Genomic DNA, 26,548 nt, shown 5'->3' with positions numbered 1-26,548 from the left:
CTTGGAAAAGAAGCGCCGACACCTGCGGGGAGGCGAAAACTCACACTACATTACATACAGCGACACGCCCATCCCAGCCGAAAACTGCCCTGTGATTGGCTGTACTGGAATCCAAATCTCGCTTGATGTCTCCGCCCACTGTGGCTACTATTGGTGGAATGTGGAGATAGCGGAAAGTAGCTCCGGAGGTAGTGAGGAAGGCGTGACGTCGGCGGAGGGGTGTGCGCTGCGTCACGGAGTCACTGCCGCCCTCAGCTCCCGTGGGACCGGCTGGGAGAAGAGGATGCGGTGTCCGGCCCGGCTCTCCCTGTAGTGTGCTGTGCCGGCTCTCCATGTGTGTGCTGTGACTGGCCCTGACGGATAGCAGGAGGCCTCCCTGCACTAGGAGGGGAGTCTGCCCGGTCCAGCTGCCGCTCTCTGCCGCCGCTCCGGGAAGCCAGCATGGGCAATACGGTGACTTGTTGTGTGTCCCCGGACGCCAGTCCTAAGCCGGGCCGTGCCCGCGGAGTGCTGGAGCGGGCGGATCCGTACCAGGTGGAAGTGGAGCTGGAGAAAACCGAGCCCGGGCCTAATCTACAGCACATCAGCGACCGGGAGTTCCCGGATGGTAAGAGCCGCGGCACGGGCCATGGGTGGCACATGCCTGCTGTAGTGATGTACCATGCACTGGACCATGTCACCAGAGCTCCTCTGTGCGGTACAGGGAGGGTCACCATGTGTAAATGCCCCCCCCCCCCCATAAGTAGGAAAGACAGGACCTGCCCATGTAGAGGACACTTCTTATTCATGGTTGTAATTGTCTATTAATGGCCATGTCACATGTTTCTAATTCATTGTAAATATTGTGGATAAATCTCTTGCCTCTACATGTCTTATGTATGGGGAGTAGCAAGGAATAGCTGCCATAGGGCCAGTTCACATTTGCATCGGTTACTGTGATGCAGGACAGTGGCAAGTCCTTGAATAATCTGTATCTGCCTCACAATAACTGATTGGGTGGTAACAGTGTGGCCAATCGCATACATTTAACACATTGTGCAGATAATTCTTTGCAAAATGATTTTTTTAGTGACACTTTGGTGTTCTTAAAGCAGTCACTAATAATTTTGTACAAACTGCGCCATTTTTGTGGTGTTCCCATTGCCTTTTCTCTGTTTTGACCCATTTATTAGTGGTCGGCATCAGAATAAATATTTGATTTCCCGCATCATCTGACTCCACTCTGAAGAGTGTTCTGCCAGCATAGAATCTGGCGCTTGGGATAGAAAAGTGTCCCAGAGACACAAATATTAAATATGTACCTCTTTACCAACAGCTAGGTGGAAACCAAGCAGGCGGAGGTAAGGACACTGTCCCCTAATATGTTAATTTGATGCGTCTGGCAGTGTCATAGTGCACAGTGTATTAGCACCCTTACTGAAGAAAACTGGTGCACCTTCTATCATGAATCTGACGGTGCACAGATAAGCTAGTTTGCATATATTTACTATATATACTGCTTCTGATTACACCAGATGCAAATCTGTACAGAACGGTTTACCACAATATCTTGGTAAGTGATATATGTAAAATAAGCCTTACAGGAAATCTACCATCAAAATTGGGCCTGATAAACCAGGGACACTTGCTCATAGATCCAGGCACCATTACTATGGTAATCTTATATTTGTTATTCATGGCCCCCTCCCTTCTGCAATCAACTCTTAAAATTGTGGGGCTACTGGAGGTGTAATTAGAGTCAGTCAGTGCTGTAGCTTCACAGGCTGTTATGCTGTGTAGGAGCCTTCCCAGTCTCCCCACACTGTGTGCTGAGACCTCCTCCCCTGCTGTGAAATTAAATCAGGCAAAGGGATTGGGAAGCCAGTGACAGCCTGTGAAGCTGCAGGATGGAGGGGATCAGGTAATATCCCCAGAGCCCTCTGGCTCATAAGCATAATTTTAAAAGTTGATTTTAGAAGGAAGGAGGACATGGATACAAAATATAAGAAGTTTACCACAGTCCCTGGGTTTTGATGGTAGATTTAGGCAAAATTACTGTGCATCTTGAATAGAAAACTGGAACACTATTTTCTTATTACAGAGACTAAGCTGCGTTTTATATATTTTTTCAATAAAGTATTATAGCAGCCATAATTTTTAATTCATGAGGGTTTACTTTTTGCAAGATGAGGTGTACTTTTCAGTGGGATTGTTTTGGGTGCATGTATCTTATTAGCTTTAAGAAAAGGGTTGTTGAAATGGGCATAAAATTTAAACTAGTCACAAGCTTTATGCAGTGTGGTCATCTCTTAGGTTTACGATTTGCTGGAGCAATAACCGGGCCTAAAGTGAGCGTTCCCTAGACAGGCATTGGGGCAAAGTAAACTTAGCGGGAACAATGCCGGCACCAGAAATGGAAGAGCAGGGAAAGATTTACGTTTTATTATAGATCCTCCTTTGATGTAAATTGAAAAACAGAAGGAAAAAAAGTTATTTCACCATTGGCTTTTTCATTTGACTTGTGCAAAGATTACAACTTTTTGAAAACTTCTGTTTGTTTGTAGTGTTTTGTTTTTGTTTTTTTGCACTGTAGGCCTTTCACATGCAGTCATGGTTTGTACGAGCAATGCTCTGATAATATGTTGGCCGAACCTCCTTGGGGACATTTGTGAAAATAACATTTCGCACACCAGCCTCTGTCTCTTTGCTGCCTCCTCATTTATTTCCTATGCACCATGTCATGAAAACATCTCCACCAGCAAGCCTGTGGTGAATCTCAAATGTTTTTCTTTTGCTAGCACCAGTAAAAAATTAGGTACGCTATGCTCATAGACCCCTTCAAATTTTTTTTTTTTTCAAATTGGCATATTAAAAGTATAGAGCAAAGTTATATTTTGAACCGGGAGAGCATAGTGTCAATAATTGGAGAATTTTCCTTTACAATATATGACCAAACTAGCATCAAATAAATTCCAACCAGTGAGAAGCGCTTTGAAGATTAGATATCTTCTACAGTATCCTATACAGTGGGAACGTCACCACGCTGGAGATGAAGGACATGTCCTGTATTTCACAGTGACAGGGTGCCATAGACATCGTTGGGGACCAATATGTGGCCGCATATGGGTTGGCATTATGTTCGTGTGAACAAGGCCTTAAATAGATGTGTTTAAAGTTATAAATGGATTTGGTGAGATGGGGAGGAGTTCCGTTACATATTTTACATCGGTTTCTGGTTGTGAAGTCACAAGTTCAGGCATACACCATCTTGCTACACCAGAGAAGACATTTCTTCAGAATGTCTTCTGTTCTATCGGAGTAGCTTCTATCTGTATGCCTCATTGTTATTTACTGGATCACTATTTGTAAGAGTTCGATCCCCCCCACCCCCCATAGGGTGATTTCCAATGCGTTGTTTCCTTTAGGCCTCAAGCCAATGTACATATTCTGGGTCTGTGTCACTTTGTTCCCAGTGTTATTTATGCAGTGCAAGCTGATGGTAATGTGATGTATGCCATATGTCATACCAGTTTGACTACTTTTTGGTGTATAATATACATGACTCTGCATCTGGTGACATCTGTACAACATGGGCAAGACTGTAATAATTGGGTCAAAATGTGGGTCTCTATTACTGGACAGGAGTCTCATGCTTGCCTTGGGGACTGGGCTTTTTTCCTGGCTGTTATATTCTTGCGTATCTTTAAGTTTTATTTTTTATTTAAAAAAATGATTTAATTTGCCAATTTTATAATGAATAGAACTGAAATACAAAACAGACATGGTTCCTTGGTTCTTTCCTCAAGGACCTCCCAACGCTCCTGGCTGTACTTCCTGGTACCCTGTGATACAATAGTTGGTTGCTGTAGTCACTTGCCTCAGTTAGTGATTGGCCTGATAGACAATGTAAAGGATGCAAAGGATCGGTGACATGAGAAAAGCTGAGCATTTTCAAGAAGTGGTCTTTAATTCCAGATACCAGAGTGAATATCAAAGCACTTATGTATGTATGGGTTTGCTACAAACGTATCCATGACATGATAGGTATAAAAGCCTTATCTAGATGTAACAGACATCCCTGCTGAATCCAGCTTTTCCAGTCACTCCTCCATTGACGTCTTGCATGCCTCCAGAGAACTCTTCATACTCCAAGTCTGTGAGCTACATCGTACTTGGCCATGTTATTCTGTACACCTCTAATATGTGGTCCTCGTTTCGTAGAATAATTCAGAAGATTTTTTTATTGTATTATATCCTTATTGCAATTTTCAGTGGTTTGACCACTACATTTGTGGATTTCTGGTTTCTATTTGAGTTTTGGAACATGAAGCACAACCAGCAGATGTTCCTATTTTGTAGACCTCTTGGTCAAGCATTCATGTGCTGTGTAGATGAGTGCCGGCATCACATTCAGACTCATTAGAGGACAGGATTATAATAGAGGTAATCTGATCAGACTCCTGTGACTTGTGTTGCCCGGCTCACTGCTGAATTATCAATTGCCGCATTCATTTGTCCTTCAAGGCAGCCGTTCAATAGACAAAGTGTAGGAAAGTGGAGCTGGTTAGTACCGCAGTATGCTAAACTTTTGGCTGTCCTGGATGTCCAGGCACACACCCTTTGTTATATTTTCCCAGGAACAGCGTTAAACAGGAAGGTGGCCCTGAGCATGAAGAATGCGTTACTTCCCCTGCTATTCATTTTCTGAGACAGCTGCAGGGCGAGGTCACCAAACCTTTGGTTCTCCATCAATAATGTAGTTTATAGCTGACCTCGTATGTGTTATATCTTCTAGTCTTAGGAGAACCTCATTTAAAGGGAACTGGTCAACAAACAAATGGCATGTGGTATATAGTTTTCCACTCATTACCTTGTCAAAGAAGCCTAATATAACTTGTGTGTTACTATAGACTTCATCTCCAGCAGCACTGGGCACCTTGTGCAGGTCAGGCTAAGGACAGAACTTCTCACGTCACTGGGCTAGATGCGGGAGAAGTAGCAATGTAATGGTAATTTGTACCATTGTATCATTCCAGGCAGGCCACTGCACGGTGGCCAGGTTATGTTATTTCTGGTCAGTAGCCAAAGCATCTTCTATCATCCAATGGTGCTGGACCCCTGAAAGTCATTGATTCTAGAGGACTGTCATTAGTTTATTTACTAAAAAGTCAGGAGTAGTTTTTGTTTTTAATAAAGAAAAATTTTAAACCACTATGGGAACTTTTTAGTAAAGCCTATAATTTGGAGATTTTATTTCTCACCCATGTAACTGCTGTTTGGCCTTGAATAACTTGCAGGCGTTCAGGAGATATCTGGATAAAAATTGTATTCCTTTAGTTCATAGACGTCAGCTGGGTGGTTAAAATTGCGGACCACTGAGCGATTGTCTCTACACACAGCGAAATCATATTATAACTAAATATGTAAGATTACAATTTTAGTCCTTTTAAAGTGTTGTGTATGATGGAATACAAATATAGGTTACCTCAAGTCATAATCTGTATGAATTACCACAGTGTGTTAGGTTTTTACCATGCAAAGCACACTATGCCATTACTTCATATCCGCATGCAGATGTTACAGCTAGGGATGTGCTGGAATTCCGGCTAGCTCATGGGAGGAAGCCAGCAGAAAAAGAAGAAATCTGCTAATATGTGGATATGACCAGGTTGCGAGAATCTGCAGAAGGCTAAGGACTGCATTGGATTTTGGCCAATATTCAGAGCTCTTGTACCGTAAAATCATATTTCATAGTTTATACGGTTGAATAAAGACACTTGTCCATCAAGTTCAACCAAGGAAGGGAAGGAATTGGATGAGGAAGGGTTTAGGGGAAACTATTCTATATAACATAACTATCAATGTTTTTTAGGTGTAAAAAGGCATCTAGAACCTTCTTGAAGCTCTCCACTGTCCCTGCTGTGACCAGCGCCTGAGGCAGGCTATTCCACAGATTGACAGTTCGCATAGTAAAAAAGTCCTGTCGCCTCCGGTGATTAAACCTTGTTTTCTCCAAACGGAGACAGTGCCCCTTCGTCTTTTGATTTAATCTGAAACAACGTACCACCATATTTTTTTGTATGGACCATTCATATATTTATATAAATTAATCATGTCCCCTCGTAGTCGTCTCTTTTCCAGACTAAATAAATCTGGTTGTTGTAATCTTTCCTCATAACCAAGACCCTCTCCAACTCCAAGGCATCCTTTTTATGGACTGGTGCCCAGAACAGCATATTCCAGGTGAGGCCGAACCAATGCCTTGTACAGTGGTAATATTACATCCCTATCACGAGAGTCCATACCACTTTTGATACATGACAAGATCCTTCTAGCTTTAGAGGCAGCTGCTTGACATTGCATGCTGTTATTCAATTTATGATTTACTAGTACCCCCAAGTCCTTCTCAACAAGGGACTCTCCCAGATTTACTCCCCCAAGGATATAATTTGCCTTTGGATTATTGGCCCCCAGGTGCATAACCTTACATTTATCCACATTAAACCTAATTTGCCAAGTGGATGACCAAACATTCAGTTTGTCCAAGTCACCCTGCAGCCTATGAACATCCTCCATAGACTGTACTACACTACACAGTTTGGTGTCATCTGCAAAAATACACAGTGCTATTAACTCCTACCTCTAGGTACTCGAGTATAAGCCTAGTTTTTCAGCACAAAAAAATGTGCTGAAAACCCAAACTTGACTTATACTCGAGTAAAAAAAAATGTAGGTTTTACCAAGTTTTTGTGGTAAAATTAGGGGCCTCGGCTTATACTTGGGTCGGCTTATACTAAAGTATATACAGTATATTAAATAGTAGTGGGCCAAGCACAGAACCCTGGGGTACACCACTTCTAACTGGTGACCATTCAGAGTAGGAATCATTGACCACAACTCTCTGGATACGATCCTTCAGCCAGTTCTTAATCCAATTGCAAATGATTTCTTCCAAACCAATAGCCCTAATTTTATAGTGAAGTTGGGCCCCCCCCCCCCACCTTGTCCAAATCAAACAAAATTGGTGTCAAACGTTTGTGCAGCAGAAATTTTCATTTGTGCCGCTATTGTTTTTAAGATATTCATGAAAGTTTCCAGAGGTCAACCAGCCCCTCCACATTGCCCAAACCAAACTGGTGCCGAACAATTCTGCTAAGTTTGTGCTGCTCAAATTTTAGTTTGTGCTACTTTTGTTTTGAATAAATGAACAAAAAATTAAAGGTCAAAAGTTCATCTAGCCCCCCCACATTAACCGTATCAAACAAATCTGGTGTCAAACTTAGTGCTACGTTTGCGATGGTTTGTGCAGCAAAAATTTTCATTTGTGCCGCTATCATTTTTAAGGTATGTTCAGGTGTTTACATAGGTTAAAGGTGTTTAGGATGAACTGGTAAAAAAAAAAAAAACCTAGTGACACTTCCCTTGTTTGATCACCAGGGAGAGCTAGCAAACACATTGTACTTTGGAAGAAATGAACTCTGATGACTTCTGGAAAAAAAAAGTAGGAATATATTAAAAATGATAGCGGCACAAACGAAAATTTTTGCTGCACAAACATGGCACTAATATTTGAGACCAGTCATTTTTTGTTCACGTATTCAAAACAAAAGCAGCACAAGCAAAAATTTGAGCAGCACAAACGTAGCAGAATTGATTGGCATCAGCTTTGTTTGGTTTGGGCAATGTGGGGGGGCTGGTTGACCTCCGGAAACTTTCATTAAAAACGATAGCGGCACAAACGTTTGACACCAATTTTGTTTGATTTGAACAAGGAGGGGGGGGGGGGGCAACTTCACTCAGGTTAATTTTACCCATCAGGCATCTGAGGGACAGTGTCAAATGCCTTTGCAAAGTCCAAGAACACAATATCCACAGCTGCTCCTCCATCCAGGCACCTGCTCACCTCTTCGTAGAAGCAGATAAGGTTGGTTTGACAACTTCAAACGAAGTAAAAAAATAGGTGGGCTGCATAAAAATATAAATAATCCAGCTGATTTATAGATTGCCTTCACAATGGGTTTTATTCCGCACTAGTTGATGAACAGGATGCTTAGCCTGAGTGAGATGACCTTGGACAACCCCTAAAATCTATACTTCAGTTTTACATGTGGAGGAGCCATCAAAAGCTTGTTGCACCTAGTTCACACTGTGGTTTTTGATATGCTGTTTCAAGACGGAATTCACACTTGCTTGTTGTTGGGTTTGAAGGTCTTGTTGTAGAAACTTGTATGTCAGAGGTCACCCTACAATATTTTCCTGCTATCTTTGAGAAATATTTTTAGGAGGTAGAATACTATATATTCAGTATTGCAAACAGTGTCATAAACCTATTGGATATTTTGCATTCAAAATGGCCAATGTATTAAACAAAATCTACCATCAAAATCTGTCATGGTAAATCCGGGAGCCTTACTCATGGATCCAGGCACCAGTGACTGTGGTAGTCTTGCTATATTTGTTATCCATGGCCTCTTTCCTTCTAAAATCATCTTTTAAAATTACCCTTGTAAGCCACGCTCTGCTCATTTTAACAGCCTGTGAAGATACATTACTGAGGGGCTCCAGTAACTCCCCCATAGCACTTCAGGCTCATTAGCAAAAGTTGATTTTTAGAAGGTTTTTCTTGATGGATTTTGATGTTAGATTTCTTTTCACTGCTGTTTAGCACGTAACACTCCACTGTATCTGGGGCTTTGACATGAAACTCCTTCAGGTATTGACACCTGCCCTCTTGAGTCTGGGGGTCCCAGCAATCGGTCTCCCACCATCCTCAAAATTGGTCATAAGTGTGTTGACATCTTTTAGAGACTAAGTGCTCAAACTGCAATTTAAAAGCCTTGGGCTGGGTTCAAATCTTGATTTGTCATGAAAGCTCCTTATGTATACGTCACTTCCACTCAAAAAGGCAAGATTGAAAGCTGTAGTAAGATAAGTCTTCTCATCCTGCTCCCTCCTGCTGAGCAACATAAACGTTTAGCGAAGGAAATGGTAGCCTATAGGGAGCGGATGCAACAGCACTGGGGGAACGCTGGCTGCTGCCGTTTTGCACTCTTTCCCCTGCATACAGGGGGCAGGAGTCGTCGCCAGGCGACGTAACCCGGTGTATCAGAATATGGTGGGATACGTCTGTCATACATTATGAGGACACGTCAGGGGGATTAGGACAACCTATGGCACAAAACATGTGAACCCTGCCTTATCACTGGGTCTATAGAGATGCAGCTCTAACTTCTACAATGATGACCTGACCCTGTCCACAGTGTCATTCTTCCCAGGCATCCCAGGAAATGGCACATTAAAATAGTGGTGAGTGACACCATTTGGGGTGGTGGGATGACCAGAGGAGGTCTTGAGTCCTGTCTGGCAAACTCTGTGCTGGGGCAACAGTCCATGTGCCTACAGAGAAGTGCCATAGCTCCGCGACAACAAGGTTATAACAATTACATTTTGGACACCACTTAAAAAGATGTAAGCCACAGGTGTAAGACATCTTTGACGAATACAGATGTTGAATGCAGATCAGTGGCGTAACTAGGAATGAGTGGGCCCCATAGCAAACTTTTACCCAGGAAGTAACTGTTCATCTTTTACAAATAAAATATCCAACAGTGGCCTCCCCTCACTGATAACATGTCCAGCAGCGGCCTCCCTTTTACACATGATAAACCTATATATAAACGTAAGTAGAGATCGGGTCTTCCCTGTCTATTCTCTCCTTCTCGCACTCCGGAGGGTAGTGATGGGAATTTGGAGGGGGGACAGAGGGGAAGGAATGGTTGTTTAAGCCCAGCGTGGCCCCTGTTGCGCTGTATAGCAGGTGCCAGGGCCCAGGCCAGGATTGTAGTACGGGGGCACTGCGGAGGTGACATTAGGCAGATTGTCAGACATTGATTGTGCTGTGGCCCCCCTGCAACTCCAGGACCCCATAGAAGCCGCTTTTGTGCTGAAAAAGCACCACTCTGCTTTGGGAAGTGCCCCCATTAGTATAAGTGTATTTTTAAGGAGTCTCTCTACTGGACATTTTATTGATGGAGGGGGGGGGGGGGGAAGGCTACTGGACATTTTTTTCGAGAGTTGCGTCTACATTTCCCACCTTGGGCTTATAGTCGACTCTAGTCAATACATTATCCCAGACTCTCATGGTAAAATTAGGTGCCTCTGCTTATACTCTGGTGGGCTTATACTAGAGTATATTATGGTATGTGAATATGCTCTTGGACAGTACAGGATTTGTTCCTCAAGAGGTTTGTAATGGGCTGGAATCTTCAGGATTTCCTTTTCTGTGATTGCTGGCAAAGGCTATTTACCCCAAGACATTAAGTGCCCATACTGTGTGATCTCATCCAAACACATGTAAACATTTTTACTTTGAAGCTTAAAAATGGCACACATGGCACTTTGAAAACCGCAGCCATGTGTATGAGCTCATATTAAGAAATGGGGATGTGTGTTAACTGTTGAGACAACCAGTAGTACACATCCAAGAACAACATTTGTATGCAGAAGGCTTCAGACATCATGCACACAAACATACGCTCACCCAGGGTGGACATACAGGCGTTGCATGAGGGAGGATGGGCTGTGCCAGAAAAACGTCAAAATATAGAACACGTTCTATATTTTGCTGTGTAGGTACTCACTGTGTGTCGACACCACATGCTCACTGCACTGTGAGTGGGTGCTATAGACCTCTATGGGTGCCGTGATTTGGCCACATCTGCATGAGGCCTAAGACAGAGCATCAATAACTTGCACTGAAAGTATATTAAAACTATGGTGGTACTATTCAATAGATCAATAATAATATTTGCTGAAACTAGACAAACCCAAGTGTATAAAAAAAAAAAACCTTAAACGTGTCATGTAAGATTCTTTGTATCCTGTATGCAGCTGCTCAACAATGTACCTGTCTGTACCCATGTATTTTTTTTTCCACTATGGTCCCACACAAGCTGCACTGAGCAAATAAAATGTCACCATGACTGGGATGTGAAGGACAGGTGAAAATTGTGACAAAATGTGTAATTTATCAAATACCAAGAACATGTGACTGGTGATAACCTTCGCTAAGGTTATCCCCATCTACAGCTTGGGAAAGTACAGCACAGTATTCAGAAGTAAAATGACACAAGTATATGGCAAAGTTATTCTTACATGGTATTGCATGGAAGGAAATCCAGCATTACGCTCCACTTCAATAGATTCCAGCTTTATTCGATAGCACAGATCATACAATCGATAAAAGCATACAAAATAATCAACATGATTCAGCGTTAACGTTACTCTTAAACCTTCGTATGTTACTTATAGATGAGCTGGTGGTCTGTCACCAGCTAAGCACAAGGTGTACATATTTATCAATGAAATTCAGAAGGATCCCATAAGAGCTGATGAATACCCAGCACCCAAGTGTCACAAACAATAATAAAAATAACATATTACTCCACCCTAATTACAAAAGAAAATCCCCACATTGACTCGAGTGCGTTGAGTCCAGCACTCCCTGCACTGTTCCGACCAAATTTTTTATTTATTTTTTTTTATTTTTTTTGTACACCTTTAACATCGCGTGGGTTCAATATACTGTTGCATACATGCATAGGCTGACACTGTGACTTCAAGATTCCGTCACAGAGGGGAATTACCTGGTAATATTTATTTTTTTATTTTTTGCATTTTATTTTTCCTTCTGTTTGTCCATCAAACATTCCATTAACATAAATGATTTGGTTACACTGGACTGGAGACTAAGGTTATTGTCTGTTGTAAATGCCCCATAATGCATTTGACGCCTGTAAAATTCCCTGTCCTAAAAGCTTTTCTGGAGAGCTTGGCATTTTGCTGCTTTTGTGATGAATGAAGTGCGAAAATGAGTAGAAAATGGAGCCCCCATTTTTTTTTTTTTTTTTTTTCACCCATTTGACTTTTGGTACTAGGGTGTGTCTGCTTGCTGTAGGTTTGTAAAGCGTTGTGTAATGTAGTTTCTCTGTGCAATATGTGCCTTATTTTGCTTGTATATGCCAGGCCATGTTTGCAGTGGTAACTGATATGTACTACTGTACACATTGTTATCACAAGGTGAATATATACCTATAAGGAGAGGACAGGAATGTCATTGACTTAAAGGAGATTTGCAGCATGTAGTAAAATCCTTGTAGAATTTCTATGTATATAATACATTTTCTGATTATTTTACAACCCTCAATTTTTTTTTTTTTTTTTTTTCAATTTTAGACTTGGCTTCTCAATCTAACCCGTCTGATCACGCAAGAGCAAGCACAATATTCCTCAGTAAATCCCAGACTGATGGTGAGTTATACATATCCTTCCATGAATTTCTGTAGTATCTGGTCCTATTTATTATTGCTCTAAACACAGCTGGAGATGTCCTGGTAGCAAGAACTCTTAAAGGAAATCTACTCTGTGATCTGGCTTTAAAGGCTGACCCCATGTAATAGTCTGTAAAGGCAAATCACAGCAGGCTATGGTTGCCCTTCTGCCTCATCAGAATAATTTTAAAAGTTTATAAGGGCGGAGGCCATGGATAACAAATATGAGATTACCACAATCACGGTACCCTGGTTTATCTTGCTTGATTTTCATGGTAGATTTCCTTTAAAACATAACTGTAAATTTACTTGACAAAAAATAGCACAGCTCGAGAGAACCTTTGACAAAAATTTCATATGACAACCAAACAGTCAGGGATAAGGTACTGCTACCTTCCTGTCTGTTAGCTGACAAATGGCTGCAGATGGCTAATGAGTGCAAATTAGAGGATTTATTATTTTGGCTTGGTGCAGAGCAAGGTAAAAGTTTTTTTTTTTTTTTTTTACTTTTACAGTTCACTTTAAGCTACAATGTTGGAAGTATTGGTGATGGGGTGAAGAATGAAGAACAAAATACAGAACTTATAGGGCTATACTGACATAAAAGTTCTTTGAGAGAATTTTGGTGCTTTCTTAAACCCTTCTACAAAAACAAACTGGTAGATTGAGGCCAGACACCTATCCTGGATGAAGCCCAAAAATTCTCTAGTCACATAGCCTGTGACCATAACTGCTCCAGACCAAAGCTACATGGATACACAAGAACAATGGCATCCCCTAAAATCAGATTTCCCTAGTTAGGGAAACTGAGTACTCAAAACAGGAATATGGAGTGAGCTTAGCCTGAAATTTGAACAAAAATTTCTTCAGATCAACCTGAGCTATTTCACCCAAACCCTGCTTGCAGTAAAAAATTGAAAAACTGTTCCATACTTTGTTAGGGTTTAACCCACCTCCCATTAAAATGATCAAATGTAATAACAAAAACTATTTCCATGACGGCCCACTTGGAGGATGCCCCTTAACCTCACTAGGGACAGCAAAAAGAGTCTAAATGCCTCCCACCCGCATTCTCCTGCCAGTGTTCTTCCTATATACACAGTATCCTGTGTTCCTTGCCTGCCCAGACATTATGGCTGATGAGGCAGACTTGGGCCTACTCCAGCCTCCTGGTCATGTAATTGGTGCTGTATGGCATGTTCTATTAGAACCCCAAGTTCTCCTTTAATGTTTCCCCCTCCCTAGGAGAAGGATCAAGGGTTTAAGGGGAAAGGTAGAGAAGATAGATTGGAAAGATCTGAGAAATCTAGCAAGTCTGTGAAGTGTAAGGTCACTGCTTGAAGAGGCAACATGTGTCTCCATTCCGTGCCGGACTCGTATAAGAAACCTATCTGCAGGTCTTTTATTGAGAACTTCATATGGGAGAAGAAGACTTCCTTTATGGATGAGCTAAAGTCCTTTATTGAAGAAAAAGGTGGTCTCTTCTGTTGCCTCTGCCACGCCAAAAGATCCTCCATCAGAAAAAGGCCAGACTTGTTTTAGATTCCTCCTCGGATGATGAGGATTGTGACTCATGTGGGAGACTCTAAAAATGTATGAGGTTCCCACTGTGTCTCGGGAAGACGGGCTGTTTGGCGGTATTAAAGCCAAAAAGCAACGCGTGTTTCCTGTAAACGATACCTTGATGGGGTTGATCATGGAGAAGTGGAAGGACCCAGAGAAAAAGATTGTAATTTCCAAAATTTTCAGAACATGTCTCGTCTTTGATCTACAGGTTTCCAAGCATTGGGATTCATTCTCCAAGTTGGATGTTCAGGTGACTAAGGTGGTTAAGAAGACAGACCTCCCCTTTGAGGATTCTGCGCAGCTAAAGGATCCTATGTATAGGAAGTCTGACGCTCTCCTGAAGAAACACTGGGAAACCTCCATGCTCAGCCTAAAGTCAAATCTTTTTGCTACATCTGTGGCAAGAACACTCATCTAGTTAAAAGAGCTCAAGTCCCACATCAGGGAAGGCACCCATAGGGATGCTCTTCAACAAAGGCACGCTTTTTAGAAGTATGTCACTGTCTTCCTGGCGGATACAGCAGCTGAAGGTATTCGATTTGCAGCCAAAGAGGGTACCCTAACTAATGCTACAAGACGGGCTCTTTGGCAAAAGCAATGGGGCGGTGATATTTGATCCAAAAAACCAAGCTCTGCAGTGTCCCCTTGTCTGGAACTTTTGTATTTGGTCCTGAATTAGACGCCATCCTGGAGAAGGCATCTGACAAAAAGAACAAGGAAGTTTCTAAGAAGGCTTCCTTTTGTCCCTTTAAGGACCCCAAGGACTCCTTTCGTGGGAAAGGTAAACGGGGAGGAAGAGGAAGGGGCTTCTTCTTTGCTAACCCACCTGAGGGTCCCGGGAAGAAGCAGTGATGCCAGTGTGTTGGGGGTGGGGGGGGGGGGGTATGCGACTCCTCGGACTTGCATACCAGTGGTCCTCTAAAACGATTAACCCATGGGTCCTGAACATCATCCAGGTTTGTTCCCCCTCCACTCACTCTCTTATCTGGCAGGAAGTCTCATCTCATCGATTCGGGTGTGGTGGTTCCAGTCCCCAAGAACAAGAGAAGTCGGGATTCTATTCTCCTCTGTTCCTGTTCAAGAAGCCCAATGGTTCAAATCTGCTGATGAAGTTGTTCAGCACCTTTAGATTTATCATCACCTAACGGAAATTTTGTACGGAGTCCATAAGATCTGCCACCCAACTTCGCTCCAATTACTGTTTTTGCACTATAGATCTCCGGGATGCCTACTATCATGTCCCAATTCACCCCTCTTTTCAAAAAAAATCTCAGATTTTCTGTCTTCTCTCCGGAGGGCCCTGTTCTTCATTTCCTATTTCGTGCCCTTCTTTTTGGCATTTCTTCAGCTCCAAGAGTTTTACCAAAATCATGGTAGAGGTGGTGGCCTTCTTAATGCTGCAGAATGTCTTTATTGTCCCCTACTTGGACGATCTCCTTAGAGTAGGGAAGAACAAACCAGGTCTAACAGCTGCAAAAGCGCTTACCCTGGAAAAACTCTCAGACCTAGGGTGGTTAGTCAACACACAGAAATCAGACTTATCACTGAAGTCAGAAAATCTGGGAAAAGGAGTCCCTTGGAGTCCGTGTCACTGTAATGACCAACGCAAGCAGTACGGGTTGGGGAGGTGTCTTCCCTTCTCAATTCACCCCCATCCCAATCCAAAAGGCCTTCAAATTACCTGGAGTTAAGGGCTGGAACAAAATCCCCGTTCCTCTCCAACTTAGCCCGTACCATATTCTCCTGGCCAGCAGCAAACATCCTCTCCATCTCGGCCACCCACCTTAGGGGTGTTCTAAACAGGGAGGCAGACTACCTCAGCAGGAGAGATTTCCTACCAACAAGTGATGCCTCAATCAGGAGGTCTTTCTTCAGCTAACCAGCATCTGGGGCAATCCTCGAATTGACACAAGTGGAAATTCAAAGAGTCGTCTGTACTTCTCCTTAGTCTTATGAGACCAGAGAACACCTGGATGCCTTCAGTCACCCATGGAAAGAGCCACTCTCCTACACCTTCCCCCTATTCCCTTAATCGCGAGGTTCCTCAAAAAGATCCTTCTCGATCAGGCAAAGGTGTTCCTTATCTACCCAAACTGGCTAAAGAAGAGCTGGTAGCCTTCTAACATCCTGGTCTCTGCAGTAGCCAATAATTCTTCCCTTACTGAAGGATCTACTGTACCAGGGTCCCATCCTTCATCCAGACCTGGGGAAACTTTAACTTTCTGTGTGGATCCTGAGTCCGAATTCCTGAGATCTCAGGGTCTCTCCAGAGAGTAGTTTCTACTCTCAAGGCAAGTAGGAAAAGGGTTACCTTCGCCACATACCATAAAATATGGAAAAGGATTGTGACTTTTTGCGGGGCAAACCCCTCCACCTCAGGCGAACCCAAATATCTTTCAGGTTCTGGACTTCCTGCAGAAAGGCCTGCAACTTGGATTATCTACCAGCACCCTGAAGGTCCAGGTTTCCGCTCTCAGCGCCTTTTTTGACCATCCCCCCGTGGATCACAGGTGGGTCAAAAGGTTTATCATGGCCGCTTCTAGGATCCGACCTCAGATCCTCAAGTGGGTTCCATCCTGGGATCTTACCTTAGTACTAGATGCCCTCTCCAAGTCTCCCTTTGAATCCTTGGAAGGCGCTAGTAAGTATTAAAAATCTAACTCTAAAGATTACATTCCTGATAGCTGTGACTTCAGCTAGGAGATTGGTGGAGCTTCAGGCTATCTCCATTAAAGAACCATGTATGCGGATACTGTCTGACCGGATCATTATCACCTAAGACACGACTTTGGGGGTGAAACTTGGATCTAAGTTCCACAAGGAAAAGGAGATCACCCATCCATCTACGAGAAGCCTCTTTTCGGACAGAGAATCCTTGTGGCATTCTCTAGATGTAAAGTGTGCTGTCTTGGCCTATCTACAGGCCACAGACTCTTGGCGTATAGACCATAATCTATTTATTCAGTTTCAGGGGAAGAATAAAGGGAAGAAGGCGTTCAAAACATTAATAGCAAGATGGCTGAGAACTGCTATCGCCACTTTCTATGTGGAACAAGTGAAAGAGGTTCCTACAAATCTGAAGGCCCATTCTACTTGGCCAATGTCGGCTTCTTGGCACTTTCCCTGGTTTTGGTACATGGCTCCCAGGTGGTAATACTAGACAGAAGAGAATAGAGCATTAGGTGGCCGGCCTAATGAGAGAAGTAGAATAAGAATTCATTCACACTCATTCACACAGTTTACCAAACCAGGAAACTAATGTACTACAACCAGAGTTACAGAAAAACAGTACTACAAAAAAAAACATGCGTCATCACATACGTAACTTGGGGACTGCCTGTATATGGTTTGATCTGTAGTCATACATCATGGCTGTATGCTACTCCCTGGCCATACAAGGAAATGGCATAAGGCTGAAGCAATTGAATAGAGCAATGGCTACTCTGATGAATGCTACATCCATGTAAAATATCAAGGAGTTGTGAATCTCACTGATTGGAGCTGTGGCCATGTTCTGAAGTTTTGTTTTACAGCAAGATTTGTAATATGTGTTTGTTTATCCACAGTGAGAGAAAAGAGGAAGAGTAACCATATAAATCATGTAAGTAAATCTAACCTAGTGATATATTGACACCTCAATGATCTATTTGTTCCTCATTGTCTTCCTAGTGCCATTATTGGATTCTTTGTACTCTAGCGCTATCTGTCTGCTAATTGTAGCACTCCTTTTTATTTGTGTTTAAAGGGAACCTGTCACCACATTTGCACATATACAGCCAGTCACTGGTTCCTAAAGAGCCCTATTCTCTTACTGCCACACTTCTTTTAGCTAAAAATAGTTTTCACTTGCATACACATTAGTCACCTTTTATCTTGTATTACCTGGCATCAGAGGGGGGCGTGTCCTGCACATGCAGCCCGTCCCATCTAATCCTCCCCATGCCTTACTGGTCACAGGTCCTTTTAGCCTCTTAACAATAGCAAACTGTACTGTATCTGACCACATGAAGTCACAGCAGCCTCCATGGATTTCTACTCCTCTCATCTTCCATGCAGGCTGCTGTGATTTCATGTAATCACATGCATGGTGTACAGTAGGCTAAAAGACCTGCAACAATGTCACTCTTGTCGCGTCATGAATGTAACACAAGGCACAATGTAAAAAATTTTTTGCACTATTTCCCACCTGTATTTAGAGCTTTGTCTGTAGTTGAAAGTTAGTAGACGGTCCCTTAGTACAAGGAGGCAGAGCTATCAGTCAAAATAATGGGGCGTGGTTCACTGCCAACCTGAGAGAGAAGAGTCCAGTACCAGACTTGAGTCAGAAGAGCTAATTTGCATCTCACAAAACCATCTGTAATTACGGTACAGGACTCCAGTGGCAGCTAATTTTAGGTGATACGGTAAGGACCTGCAACCCTTTCTCATCAGGCATTGTTAGTCAGGGTGGTCAAAATCTGGTGACAGGTGATTTTTAAAGTATTTTTTTCTTTTATCCTGAGATACTGTGTATAAGCAGTTTTGTATTTTATACAGGTCTCTCCTGGGCAACTTACAAAGAAGTACAGTTCATGTTCCACCATATTTTTAGATGACAGCACAGTCAGTCAGCCTAACCTCAGAAGCACAATAAAGTGGTGAGTGGATTAAACTGCATCTGCTTCCAAACTTTAAGAAATTGTATTTATTTGCTGCAGTTTTAGATACTTAGACCACTTTATCTGATACAAGACCACTCTAGAACCCACCCTCTGAATCCTTTAATCTCATGATTTGCAGTTAAAGTTGGAATATTTTTTTTTTTTTGCACCCCCATTATTTTTGAGCAGTGGGCATCCATTTTAGGCTCTCTAATATGTAGAGGGTAGTCCTGGCCTTGGGCCAGGCAATAACAGCTCTGTTTGCTTAGAAATGGGAACTGAAAAAAACCTGTCCGAGCTCTTCCTGGCCTTAAAGATTGACCAAGGCCTTAGGAACCACGATCACTGTATTATAGTGAATTGGAGCTACAATTCTGGTCCCACATCAATTTATGCTGTTAGTATAGTAACCCCCCACCCCATTCAGTACTTTGCATACCATAATGCAGTGATTTTGGTTAACACAGCATTTTTGGTAAACCTGGCCACACAAATAGTAAAAAAATATTCAGTTCTTGGCCACCAGTCAAGCATAGGATGATACCCTTATAGTGCAATTCATAAGGATGTACTCACATTTGTTGTTTTTTGTTGGAAAAACTCATCTCAACCCAAAAGCTGAGCCTTTAGTTTTCGCCAGTGTTTATTTATTTATTTTTTTTAAATCAGATAAATTTTTATTTGATTTTATAAACCCAAACAAACAAATGGTCGTTTTCGCCAGTGTTTAAAACCATTGGCCCACATAGCTATTGGCCTCATCCAGTGGAGCTTGTTAACGTGTGATCACCAAAGTAGAAACCAAAGAAAAGATGACATGGCCATGTTTTGTATGAACTAGGTCATAAAAACACATCATCTGTACTACCTTAAAAATTAATATGAGACTTCTGTATTCTCTCCCCAAAAAAATGTATCAGTTTGGACATTCCCTCAATACATTTTCCACTGCATTTATATTGATTAAACCTATTTGTAGAATGTGTTGTTGATATTTGGTGTTGACCTTCAGCGCCAGAATCGGCATAATGAAATGGAGCCATTTTATCATCTGTGTTCACTAAGTGCCTCCTTCAGTAACTGCCATCTGCATTCTCATAATGTCTTACATGCCAGTGGTCCACATTTAGTGTTGGTTTTGTCGGCTTTATCTTGGTTCAGTTTACAGCCTTTTTCCTCTGAAAACATGCATTCAAATACAAGGTAAGCATGGAAAAGGGTTGCAATACTTGCCCAAGTTCTATTGTCCTTTCAAATAACTGACCAGAGCAGATGCTAAAAGTCAGGCCCCCCTCCAATGCGAGACTCATAATTTATCCTTTGGTATAAGCCATCATTATCCTGATTATTTTAGGGACACTCAACAGCTACTGTGACCAGTCTGTGAATCAGACTGTACATTGTCCTGTTTTACCCCCATCATAACTGCCATGCGACTATATACATGCTGTTTGCACATGACCCGTGCAGATCGCACATATATACATGTTATGACCGTGCCAAACTTTAAACTGTAGTATATCCTAAACTTTGGCACCTATAGATCCCCTTTAATATAAAGATTCTGTTCCTAGGTAAAAGAGAACCAGAGAAATACACTGTTTAAAATACAGTAAAAAAACCCACCATTTTTAAATGCAGATCTCTATTCCCAACTAACTTATTAACAGTTGTTATCTCTGGTTCTGATTCCTAATCTGATATTTTTATAATAAAGGGGAGAATTGTATTTGCAGGTGCCAGGGTTCAGGATATGACAGTTTGAAGGGAGTCTCTTCTATCAGCTGTAGGTAGAATGGTGAAAGAGCTCAAGAAGACTTGCCAAACTTATATATGCAACCTCTGGGGGAGATTAATCACTTCTTCTACGCCATTTTTCTGATGTAGAAGCAGTGAGATAATCACAAATTCCTGTGATTAAAATGTGCACAAATTTGCGATTAAAATGGTGAATATGCTACTTCCTCAGCATGTGGGCACGGAGCACAAAAGTAATGGGAAGAATGACAGCATATTTTTTTCATTTTTCGTTACTTGTTTACAAAATATATATAATATATATATTTTATGAATAAAATGGAGCTGGTCATGTGGGGGAAAAAGGTTAAGTTATATGTATGATATTTAAAGCTGTAGCATCTTTTAAAGAAGAGCAAAACATAAATGCAATAGTTGACCTGGACTGTAAGGCACCATTGACCCCCACAGTCACGAAGGGGTTAAGACCCATCGGCTTCCTTTACAGAACATGGTGATATACAGTTATATATGATGCATGGAGTACCTATTTGGCAGCAGAGCAGCAGCGCTGAACTGTAGTTAGGTCAGCAGGGAAGGAGGGACTCTTTGTATAATCACATCATGTATCACTATGATGCATGGAGTTCTGTCCTCTGTACTGTGTTTGGACCCTGCTTGTTCAATGATTCACGGACTGAAGACAGCAGTGTAACAGCTGACTCAGGCCCCACGCACGCAAATGTACATAGCAGCCGTATGAATGGCCACTAGCGTATGACCGCCATAGAAGTGCATTGTGCACGGCGTGCACATCCATGCTGGAAATATGGCACGACTCCCTATGGAGAGGGTTAGGGAGAGGATTGCTCCGGCTCGCTCATACTACACCCGTGTGCTTGAAGTCTGTTTGTTTCCAATTTCCTAGAGCCACCGCGGCCTTGTGAATCACTCATTCATTCCACTGCATTGAGCTTTGGGAGCTATTATACTGATCCCACATGCTACTGGTGCCATAAAGGTGCACAGCGGTTCTAACCATCAATCGGTGAGCAGTCCACACTGTCTGGGGCACTCTGCAAAATGCAGCCCCCACATTAACCGTGTTCTTGGACTGGCGAATAATTTAGCTTTCCTGTAGAATGTATTTGTGTAATACATAGAATGTATTTTGACCCTGTTTAATTCTTTCTGTCTTTTTGTTTTCAGTGTTACCTTAGCAATATATTACCACATAAAAAACAGGTATGGAAGAAGCAATTATTTTAACTTTAAAGGCCTTGCTGACAATGTTTATTTTGAAATATCTATAAATTTAACTATTCTGATACTGTTACATTTAGTTGCCATTAAGGGTCTATTTACGCCTGTACATATTTTAATGATGCATATTAATTGTTTTCAAGAAGGGTGTCTTCATATTGTCCGTGATCCTGGAACATGAAAAGCGCGGCATCACAAAGTGACCACATTGCCAGGGACAGAACGCTGTGCATCAATGTCCTGATTTCCGCAATTTGCAGCTGAGCCTACTGTGTCTCCTCTGCTGCATATCGGAGAAACAGGTACTTTACTGCAGTACAGGTACTGCATCATTTCTCCGGCAGTGTGGTCAGTCCATGAAGCACCTTTTCACATTCTGTGATCACGGACAATGTGAATCCACTCTTGTTTCTGATCCAGCAAAGGATTAGAAAAAGGAATTTTATAGGAGCAATGATTTCTATTTGATGGCACTATGAACAGATTTAATATTTTAACGTTAAAGGATACCAAATTTACTGAGGGTAAAACTTACTTGCTCAAGATGTCAGGGGGTGACCTCAGTTTTGTTCTCTCCAGAAACAGCCTTATGCCTTTTAAAAAGACTTTCTAAAAATGTTCAAATGAGCCAGAGGCTCTCTGGTCTACATCGCCTCTTGCTTCACCGCCTGATAATAGGGTATGCCACCCTGACCACTGAGCGTGAAGTTTGTGGGTAGAAGTCTTGCTTTAAAAAATAAATTAAATAAATAAAAAATAAAGGTTTCCTGGAAGATGACAAAAAACAAAGATAACAGGAATATAAACCTATATAAGTGTGAGCTTTATCTTTGCTTTCTATTAGTTTAAGACTCTATGGGAAAGACGTTTAAAAGGACATTACCATCAGATATACTGTATCTATATATAATGTTTGTAACAGCCTGTGAAGCTACAGCAAGCAGATTCTTGTTAGGCCACACATCCCTTCTGGCTCATTAGAACAATTGTAGAAGTTGATTTTAGAAGGAAGGAAGCCATTGATAACAAATATAAGAAGATTACCTTGATTCACTGGTTTATCATGATGGATTGTGATGGTAGATTTCTTTAAACAATACAGGGAACAGATAAGAAGACCAAGATCTCCCTGTATATGTAGAACACTTGACCTATATATGAAAATCTGTATAATGTTTCTTTAATATTTGCTCCAAAATATTTCCACAAATTACATTTAGTTTTATACAAATCTAAGCCTTGCTTTACTGTTTTCCAGAGATTCAGACAGATCCTTGGACATATTTGATGAAAAATTGCATCCTTTAACGGTAAGATACTTTCCAGCGATTGATGAGCTTTAGTTTTGTGTAGTCATGTTGTCCCTTAGAATCAAGATGGTTGTCCTTGGATATGGCCACCCCTGCTCAAGTGATTACACTAAGTAACTTATAGTTTTTGCATTTGAAATGTCTGGGTGTTTCTGCATGTCCCACAGCCGTCCTAGGTGGTCAGACAGTGCTCAATAGCGTATGTCTGGCCACCGCTACCAGGGAGCGGTGTTGGTCGTATCTGGGACAACATGGTAACATTTATAGGAAATTGCCACTTTCTCAGCCATGTAACCTTTTCAACCGCCCATCACCCGGGAACAAGGCTGCTGCCTGTACCTGTCACTACAATGGGCCACATCATCGTAGTGACATCACTACAGAGCGATGGTGAACCAGTGGTCATGTTAACTTCATGTATTCTACAGTGCCACCTAGTGGTATCACTTGCAAAGTGCCAATCATCTAGATTCTAGATATAAAGCACGCACACACTCAGATGGAGAAACAAGGATTACAAAAATCATCTGCAGTATGGTTCTAATCTCTCTAGGTTTCCTTCCCCTAATCCTAATGGTTATAATTTCTCTGTTGCATTTTGTTATCTCTCTGCGCTCCAGCCCCTTTCCCCCTATTTATCAATCATTCCACTATTCTCTTTATGCCCCCATTCTCTCTCCATCGGTTTCGTCCCCCACCTTGCTTTGGTTCCACTACTTCTAATTCTTTATCGTTCTGCAGCGTGAAGAAGTGTCTGATGATTACTTTAAGCATGATCCTGATCATAAGCACATCTACCGTTTCGTGAGGACCCTTTTCAGTGCTGCTCAACTGACAGCCGAGTGTGCGATTGTCACTTTAGTAAGTATTAAGATGGAGAGGCTTTTATGGAAATTTATTAACTGTATTAAATAATTTACCATCAAATGAGACTTATAATATTATTATGTGTTATCTATGGCTTCCGTCGTTCTAAAATCAACTTTTAAAATTTTAGAAGGAAGTGCACAAGCACTCTTAACTCCCCCCCCCCCCCCCCTCCCCCTCCTCTACATTTTGTAATCTCACACAGTGGGGGGAAGTGCTCCTGCTGTGAAGGGGCTCTGGTAACGTATCCACAGTATTACCACAGTCAGTCCCTGGTTCATCATGCTGGATTTTAATGGTAGGTTGACATTAAGCATTGGAGCAACCTTTGCTGAATAGTTGTTTTTAAATTCTTCCCAAGTAGAAAACCTAGTTGAGTCCAGTAAAAATTAACATGTAGCCATAACCGTTTGCCATAGAAATAACTGCAAACTTGGCATAAATTAATCAGAACAACTTATCTCAAGATACTTTGGAACTTATCTTATCAGAGACCTACTTTCTCTGCTTCCTTTGACTCTTATCACCCCCCACAGTGTTGGATTACATAAAAGCTTTATGGACATGGAACTTTGCGGGTGGGCAGTGGTAGGTCTCCATCCAGCAGCTTGTAGAGGAGAGCAAACCTCAGATCCAGACTGGAAAATCCAACTTAAAATGTAATGATCATCAAGCTCCTCGTGTGTATATATAAGCCCAAGTTTGGTGAAAGCATGTGTGCACTTAGTGATTACCTAGTTGAAGTTTACACCACCTATTAGTTTCCCTTGTGTACACTAACATTTTGGTGTATTTTTAGTTTTTTGCAACTTGGGTTACAGCTCTTTTCCTTGGCACCATTTATATTGACATACAAGCATTAAAATAGTATTGGAACTTAATCCAGGCCTCATCACAGGTGTCATATTAGCACATTTTTAAACATAGTAGGAATTTCCAGCCTTTCCACTATAGCCTCTACGTATTGTGGTGTTTTTCCTTTCCACAATGGAAAGTTATAAAGGCTTTGTGTTAAATCTTTCTCCTGTGTTTGTACAGTTTGGCCACTAGATGTCAGTGTTGTCCTGTCTGTGCAGTCATTCTGTTCTTTCCCTTTCTGCGTGTTGGCTGTAGTAAAGTGCTGTGACTTTTCTGCACATGTAGGTTTATCTGGAAAGACTTTTGACTTATGCTGAAATTGATATTTGCCCCAGTAACTGGAAAAGAATTGTATTGGGAGCGATCTTGCTGGCGTCTAAGGTGTGGGATGATCAGGCTGTGTGGAATGTGGACTACTGTCAGATTTTGAAGGACATTACAGTAGAAGACATGTAAGTTGTATAAATCTTCCTTTGGTGTTTCTTCAATGAAAAGGTATAAAGCATTCAGCTGATATTGGTGGCTTGCTGCTGTTATTAATGTAATGACACAGATAATCGGCCACTTTAATGTGCAGCTTATTTGAAGCTTTGCAAATCCACAACCAATTCCATGTGTTCACACTTGAATTTTGCTGCATATTTTTCATGGTGTGTAATTCAATTATGTGAAAAGGTGCCTGTACAGAGTGCTTGAGCCAAGGTGCTCCTTGCTGGACTAATTCTGCTCATGCTACAGATACCTGAGGCTATAATACCAGGTGTGACACCAGGACCATCATGCTAGTTGCTATAGAGTCAAAGCAGTGCAGAAATTGACAATTTTAGTTGTTTTTTTCACAGCTTGCCGTCCAGAACAAGTATTCGAATGACTTGCCGCACTGGGACGTGCATACCTGTCCTGATGATCGGGCTGGCACTGTGAAGAGTATCCGCCCGATCAGCAGCAGGATACGGGCCTGCTCCCTGCTGTGTCTGCCCTGCACGGATATGTCTCCCCCAGGCAACGCGATCACAGGATATTGAGGGGTTGCCATGGCAGCCACTTGTATAAACAGTTTTATAATATAATTTCAATAAATTAATATTTCCCCATTAGTAACTCTATAGTGAATAGTGACTTTGGATGATCAGATATTAACACGCCTGTACTGTGAAGGGTATAAAAAATAAACTATTTCAAAACATTTTTTTAGGGTTTCCTGGCTCCCCTTAAAATAACTCGATAAAAAAAAGAGATCAAAAAGTCAGATGTACCCCAAAATCATACCAATTAAAACATTATTTTGTTCTGCAGTAAATGTTTGATCTGCTATGCTTTTCAATACTCAATCAGAAGCTGTACGTTTTCTGCAAAAAGGAATGTATTTATTTGCTAAAATAGTAAAACCTGTACACATTTGGTGTAGTCTTAACCCCTTCATGACTAACATATGGCTATATTTCTCCTATTTGCACATATACATATATAAAGATGTTGACAGTGTCAAACTTTAAATATCTCCTGAACCATATCACCTAGAAACATACATTTTGGTGTCATATTAAAGAGGTAAATCTCCCATTTAATAGTGAAGATCTCTAGTTCAGTTTCACCTAGAAACACAAATACAGAACTTGATTCCTAACTGCATATTTAAGAGTGGATATAACCAGTTCTGTATCACATAGAAACACAAGCCTATAGAAGATTCTCCTATTAAATGGTACAGATTGTGTTTCAAGCTGCCATGGTTCAGGAGATATAACGGTTTGAAGTGAGTCCCGTCCAGCCTGTCAGCTGAAGGCGGAGAGCAGGAGGAGCTGCAGAAGACACTTTGCAAAAGTACATGCATCCTCTGCCTCCATCTCCTAACTTGGAAAATGGTTACCGATTGACACTGTACATATTAATTACATAAAGGTTTATACAATTCTACCACTTATTAAAATATTTATTCTATCAAGTTGGTCTTACATGTTGTTAAAAAAAAAAAAAAATGTTAAGCTTAATTGGTTTA

General features: G+C 41.6%; 1 protein-coding gene across 1 annotated transcript in view; it reads left to right on the top strand.

Annotated features, from left to right (window-relative positions):
- The first annotated feature begins 131 nt into the window (after positions 1-131).
- CCNYL1 (cyclin Y like 1) overlaps positions 132-26,548 on the top strand; it is a 37,911-nt gene continuing 11,494 nt past the window's right edge. Inside the window, exons 1-8 of the mRNA XM_072121042.1 lie at positions 132-607; positions 12,214-12,288; positions 17,441-17,475; positions 18,411-18,511; positions 21,461-21,496; positions 22,773-22,824; positions 23,566-23,685; positions 24,835-25,001. Of these exons, the coding sequence (XP_071977143.1) occupies positions 442-607; positions 12,214-12,288; positions 17,441-17,475; positions 18,411-18,511; positions 21,461-21,496; positions 22,773-22,824; positions 23,566-23,685; positions 24,835-25,001 (752 nt within the window). The 5' untranslated portion in view covers positions 132-441. The remainder of the gene's footprint in view (positions 608-12,213; positions 12,289-17,440; positions 17,476-18,410; positions 18,512-21,460; positions 21,497-22,772; positions 22,825-23,565; positions 23,686-24,834; positions 25,002-26,548) is intronic.

Source organism: Engystomops pustulosus, chromosome 8, assembly GCF_040894005.1.
Source record: "Engystomops pustulosus chromosome 8, aEngPut4.maternal, whole genome shotgun sequence".
In the NCBI taxonomy this organism is placed as follows: Eukaryota; Metazoa; Chordata; class Amphibia; order Anura; family Leptodactylidae; genus Engystomops; species Engystomops pustulosus.
The sequence above is the reverse complement of the archived record's forward strand: the minus strand, read 5'-3'. Positions and strand labels throughout refer to the sequence as shown.